General features: G+C 36.0%; 1 protein-coding gene across 1 annotated transcript; it reads left to right on the forward strand.

Annotated features, from left to right (window-relative positions):
* The first annotated feature begins 5,009 nt into the window (after nucleotides 1-5,009).
* LOC137717052 (uncharacterized) lies at nucleotides 5,010-6,409 on the forward strand. Its single transcript, XM_068456368.1, has 2 exons — nucleotides 5,010-5,210; nucleotides 5,345-6,409. The coding sequence occupies exons 1-2, from the start codon at nucleotides 5,010-5,012 to the stop codon at nucleotides 6,407-6,409; spliced, it is 1,266 nt and encodes a 421-aa protein (XP_068312469.1).
* Nucleotides 6,410-6,687: the final 278 nt, after the last annotated feature.

Consider the following 6,687-nt stretch of genomic DNA (forward strand, 5'->3'; position numbering starts at 1 on the left):
TTTGACTGTGAGGTGGTACTAAGAGAAGAACTAAGAAAGTTGTGTGGTAAATGATTGGTACAAAGCTATATTATATAGGAGAAAAAAGTGTGGGGGTCCTTCATGTCACATGACAGATGTCTCATTCACGTGACATTTACATACACTAAATAATTTAATTAAGAGATGTCATGTGTTTAAAATTGATAGTCATGTTAGGTAAGTTTTGTAACACCACGAAGCACACTATAATATTTCCTAATTTCAAAATTTTCGATTGGGATTATGCGTAGCAAGTTGTTCATAAGCACATGTAGATGCATGACAATTGTTCTTCGAGTGCAGAAGTTTATATAACCTCCCATATATGATGCTTTTTGTGGCATCCGTTCTTTAAACTCACAACAACTCCTATCACTTTGATTGGATTTCGTTCACGACATCCATATCCGGTGTGATTAATGTATTTAAATCACCTTTGGAGATGACATGCCAAGTGAGAAGCGTTACTGTTGGATGTATAAAATGACAAAAATGTACACAGATTCATGTAAGAGATAAGTTGTTTTTCATATTTTTTATGAAAAAAAAATCTTAAATTTAAACTTGCGGCTTTGTTCAAGAACTAGTTACATTGACCCACCCAAAATGTTAAATTGACTCACCAAGTTTAAATGGAGACAAAGATGCTGTAGAATAGTGAATGATTCACGTTCAAACTAATAGTTTGCAACTCTATTTCAAGATAATCTTCCTAAAAATTGGGGTATTTAGATTTTCATCACTGGATAAAATTGTATTACATTAAAACCAAGTGTTATATTGAATTTCGATTGAGTGTTGCTACACACCACCACCACCCCCCCCCCCCCCAAAAAAAAAACACCCCAAAAAAAAAAAAAAAAAAAAAAAAAGCCCCTTCTCCCTCCTCACATTATAATCTCACCCACCATAAAAAGTGAACAAAAATTAAAGGGTAAATTACATAAAACTACCTCAACTATTGGGTCATTAACAGTTTCATACGTCGTCTTTAAAAAGTTCTAATGTCATACTTATCTTCGAATTTTGTTGCAATGTCATACCTTCCGTCAGTTGTCTGTCAATTCTTTTGTTAAATGCTGACCTAAAATAGAATTATTTAAATATTTTTATAAAAAGAAGGTGGGACCCACCCACCTTCTTCCCTCCCACCCGTCTCCCCCTTCACTCCAAAACCCCCTCGGGCCCTTCTCTCTCGATCTCTCCCCCTTCTTCATATCTCCTTCCCCTTCATCTTGCCCCCCCCCCCCCCCACCCCCGCAACCCAGAAAGGAAGAAGAAGGAAAAAAAAAAAAAACCCCAAGTTTGTCTCCCCCCCCCCCCCCCGGGCGTACAACCCAGAAAGGAAGAAGAAAAAGAGAAAAAAGAACCCCAAGTTCGTCCCCCCCCCCCCCCCCAAAAAGCCCCTGCAACCCATAATATATATATATATATATAAAGCCCATCTTCATCTTCCCCGGACCTCGACCCCTCATTGCCTGCAACCTAGATCCCGTCTTCCACCGATTCCGTGGATGGAGAAATTGGGCACGTAGAAAATGGGGGGAATGAGTGTGGATTTAAGCAATGGGGTGTGTAGAGGAGGGAAGAGGGTGGGTGCGGAGGAGGAGGGAAGGGGAAGATGGGAGGGGGAAGAAAGGGGTGGGTTGTAGAGAGGGGGGGTCGGGGAAGATGAAGATGAAGATGGTTTTGTTTTTTTTTTTCTTCTTCTTCTTCTTCTTCTTCTTCTTTCTTTCTTTCTTTCTAGGTTGCAGGGGTGGGGTGAGGTGAGGTGAGGTGAGGTGGGGTGGGGGAGGGGGCGGGGGGCGGGGAAGACGAACTTGGTTTTTTATTTTAATAATAAATAACTTTTCTTTAATTAATTATTATTTTAATATTTAAAAAATATTAAATGGTTTTTTTTAGTTTTTAATAATATTTTATTACTTTTTTTAATATAAAGTGTGCCACGTCAGCATTTAACAAAGGAATTGACTGATAAATGACAGAAGGTATGACATTGCAATAAAATTCGAAGATAAGGTATGACATTAAAACTTTTTAAAGACGAGGTATGAAACTGTTAATGACCCAATAGTTGAGATAGTTTTATGTAATTTACCCAAAATTAAAATATTATTTCCTACCCACTATTATTCCTAAAATAACCTCTAATATATATCCCTTTAAGCAAAAGAATAAAAAATGGGGAACACATACATGCCCAGCTGTTGGTTCTCTCTTTTAATGAGATATTGCGGAGTTAGTTAACCATGCCTATTTGCTTTTTCTTTTCTTTTCTTTTTTCTTCCCCTCTCTCTACCTTGCGAAGGAGGTGCACAACCATAGCCAAAGCTTCAATCGAACCTCAGTATTGTCCTTGATTCATTAAAGTTTTTGTTTTGGATAAACCGGAAGTGTTTTCAACGATTTGAGACTCTTATTTCCTTTTAAATTTCATGGTTTCTACAAGATTGGTTCAAGGATTTGAGAGTTTTATTTTTTCAAGTCCTATTTACTAAATGATGGGTTAAGTGGTTTCGGGCTTCTCCTCCATCAGATGATATTTCACATTGATCAATTTCTTTTCACCCAGTTTCAAATGCAAACAGCAGCTTCTTTAAGAACAGAAAGTCCCCAAAATATTCAACCTACATCTTTAAAAAACTAGAAAGAGAAAAAAACTCAAATCATTGGTTGCCAAAAACTATAGGGTGGAGAAGGCGCAAATCTCATTCAAAGACAACACACAAGGATCTCCGATTCTTCTTAAGTTCGAGATGAGAGTAGATTGATCTGCGTCTGCTCACGAGGCAATATTTTATTAAAAGATGAGTAAAAAAATAGGATAATAGGATGAGTTTAACAACTCTCTTTAGATTTTAATCACTATTCTAGTTTCATTATTTAGGTACAAATTGTAGGTACATCTAAAATCAATCTAAATTTCAGATTTACTAAAAAAATATTATTTAAGGTAAGGATGACAATCTAATTTACTATAATAAATGATCACAAGTAATTTAGGATAAAGGGTTATTTTCAATTCCATATAGGTGCGTTTGTTGTACCAGACTATTTTGGATTAGACTGACTTGGCTTGGACTAAGTAAGACAAAAATACTAAGCAGGATACAAATACTGAAATGTTTGATTGTGATGGCCTAAAATAATTGAATGCAATTTTTTATTTTTTTTTTATCATTTTTAATTCACTTATTGCAACCAAATGTTTTTATTTCGACTGCCACTCTCCTCATCAATTCAAATGTTTCTCTATTCAAAAAAGCTTTCCTTGCCATAGTTTACTCCATTGCCTGAATTCCATGCTTATCTCATTGTGAATTTTTTCTTTTTGTCAAATAATAGATTTTGTTAGATTAGATGTTAGATTAACCACGAACGGGGTTCAAACCCAAACTATCATATATCACATTGTGAATTTGGCACCACAATTCATATGCCACACATCTGTAACCAAACCAATGTTCCAAAACAAGTTTGAATTAGAAACAAAATAAAAAAAATCCGAAGAAATGCAACAATAAACCTAATCGAAATCCAATTAAGAGTATTGAGGAAAATGAATCTTTCTCATTAATCTAAAAGATAAATTAAAACTGTATATACAGTGGCGAAGCCACATGAGTGCGAGGAGTGGCGGCTGCCACTCCCCTCACTGGAAAACACAGCCCCAGCGCATCCCTTCCCGGAAAACCCAGCCCCTTTGCTCCCTGTCTGTTCTACGGTGAACTGGTTGTGCTGCACAGCAGCAGGGTGGATTCTAATTTTTTTTTTTTCAAATCTAGGCCAAAACGACGTCGTTTTGATCCTGGTAAAAAAAAAAAAAATTTAAAAACTTACACGAAACAGCGTCGTTTCGTCTGTTTGAAAAAAAAAATTATATGGTGGGGGGAGGGGGGACCGCATGTCCCCCATTCAGCCTCTCTTTACTCTCTCAACCTTTCTCAGAGCCAATTAAAGACAGAGAGCAGCAAAGCTGCCTCACAAAATCCCAGCAGGCAACGGAACGGAACGAAGCCGTTTCCTCTCACAGTCTCACTCCAGCCGTTTCCTCTCACTCTCATAATCTCACTCCAGGCTCCAGCCACTGAGCCGCTGGCTTCCACTAGGTCAGCCTTCAAACTTCAATTCAAAGGTAAATTTATAATCCCTACCTAACCCTAAATAATTATTTAATATGAATTTTATTTAATTGGTAATTTGGTATAGAAATAGAATCATATTAATATGGTAATGCACTAAGTTGGTTATTGGTTGTTGATTATTGATATGATATTATGAAATTAGTTTTTAGGGTGAAAATTAAAATAAAAATTCTTGATTATTGATTAATTAATTGAATTATTACATAATGTATACAATTATTCATATGATTAGTTCAATTGAATTTTTATTTATTGAATAATTTGTATGCTAATTGGTATTGATTAATTGAATTTTGGTTGGATTAGTTATTATGCATATTAGTATAGTTTACTCTAGGATTAAGAGTCTAAGAAATTTTTTTTTCTTTCCATTTTACAGTTACATAATAGAACGATACTATTAGAAACAATGCTTAAATCCTCCTTCAAACATTTCGGATAGTTCTTCTCCTTCAAATATTCCGAATAGTCCTCCTCCTCCTTCAAATATTCCAAGAAGTCCTCTTTCGAATATTCCGAGTAGGTCATAACAAAGTGAGGCTACTGAGTTGGATGAAATATTGGCTAATCTTCCTGCGTACCTTGAACATAGACGTCGAATGCTTGATTATCCACCTAATTATCGTGAAGTAATTCGTAGACACTATCTCCGAAATGATCCTTGTCAACCTAGAGACCACATCATGCCAAGAAAAGTTAGCGACAATCGATGTTTTATCATCGATTGGTTTGATAAATTTAAGTGGTTGGAGTATAGTATATCAAAAAATGCTGCAATTTGTCGTTATTGTTATCATTTCAAATCATTATTGTTATCATTTCAAATGTGATTTCGATCAAATGGGTAGCACTGGAAGTGATGTCTTCACTGAGATAGGGTTTGCAAATTGGAAGAAAGGACCCGAAAATCTTCGAGTCCATGAGGGAGGTGTTGGAAGTCTTCATAATAAAGCTGTACAACAAGCTAGAGATTTGATGACACAAAAGCAATACATTGAAACATTTGTGATTAAGCAAACCGATGAAGTCGCATTAATTATCGTAATTTATTGAGTGCCTCACTTGAATGCACATGATGGTTGTTGGGACAAGGTTTGCCTTTTCGTGGCAACGATGAATCGTTGAAATCAAGCAATAGGGGTAATTATTTGGAGCTTATGCAATTTCTTTCCAAGCATAACGAACAAGTTAGTAAGGTTGTGTTTGAGAATGCTCCCAAGAATCTTAAGTATACTTCTTCTGATATTCAAAAAGATCTTGTTCGTGCTTGTGCCATTGAAATTGTAGATGCAATCACTAAAGATATGGAAGATGCATTTTTTTCTCTTTTGGTTGATGGGGCATGTGATTCTTCAACTAAAGAGCAAATGGTAGTGGTATTGCGTTATGTGAACAAAAAAAGAGAAGCAATTGAAAAGTTTTTGGGTGTTCAACATGTCTCCTCTATAACTAGTAGCTCGCTTGAAGAGACCATTGAGAGATTGTTTGCTACAACAAATTTGAGTATGTCCAAGTTACGACGACAAGGTTATGATGAAGCTAGTAATATGAAAGGTGAGTTAAATGGTCTTAAAACAAAGATTTTGAACAAGTACCCTCAAGCATTTTATATTCATTGTTTTGCAAACCAACTCCAACTAGCTCTTGTATTCGTGGCAAAGGAAAATGAGGATGTTGCCAATTTCTTCATCAATGCTAGTAGTTTGGTGAATCTTATTGGATCATCGTATAAGCGTCGTGATGCATTTAGAGAGAAACAACAAGAACAAATTCAAAAAGCTTTTGATCTTGGTAATCTTGAAACAGGTAAAGGGTTAAATCAAGAAAGTAGTCTCATGCGTCCATGTGATACACGGTGGAACTCGCATTATGGTACTATAGTTAGTATTATTGTTATGTTTGAAGCCGTGGTGGAGGTGGTTGAATGGATTAAAAGTGATCGCAACCAAGATAATCTCGGTGAAGCAACTAGGTTATTCAAAGACATACAAACTTTTGATTTTGCATTTCACCTTTTCTTGATGAGACTTATATTGGGAATTACAAATGAGATATCACAAGCATTGCAAAAGAAAGATCAAGATATTGTGAATGCGATGGCATTAGTGGAAGTATGCAAGAAAAGACTACAATCCTTGAAAGATGATGACTTTGGGGACTTGCTTCATGATGTAGAAAAGTTTTGTGAGGAGCATGATATTGTCATTCCTAACATGGAGGAATTTGCATTTCGTACCTAGAAAATCAAGGCGTAAAGCTCTAAAAATCACACACTTCCATTACTATCGTGTGGACCTCTATTTTCAAGTCCTTGATATGCAACTAAAGGAATTGAATGATCACTTCAATGAGGTAAACGCCGAGTTGCTTCTTTGTATGGCATGTTTGAGTCTGGTGAATAATTTTGCATCCTTTGACAAAGCAAAAATTGTTCGTTTAGCCCAACTTTATCCTCAAGATTTTGATTGTATGGACCTCACGAATCTTCCAATTCAACTTGCCAATTACATTCATGATA

This window comes from Pyrus communis, chromosome 15, assembly GCF_963583255.1.
Source record: "Pyrus communis chromosome 15, drPyrComm1.1, whole genome shotgun sequence".
Taxonomy (NCBI): Eukaryota; Viridiplantae; Streptophyta; class Magnoliopsida; order Rosales; family Rosaceae; genus Pyrus; species Pyrus communis.

Excerpts from the sequence above, each read along its gene's own strand:
- LOC137717052 (XM_068456368.1), top strand. The coding sequence starts at position 5,010 with ATGGGTAGCACTGGAAGTGATGTCTTCACTGAGATAGGGTTTGCAAAT. Across the intron at positions 5,211-5,344 it reads ATGAAGTCGCATTAATTATC|CATAACGAACAAGTTAGTAA; the intron begins GTAATTTATTGA and ends TTTCTTTCCAAG.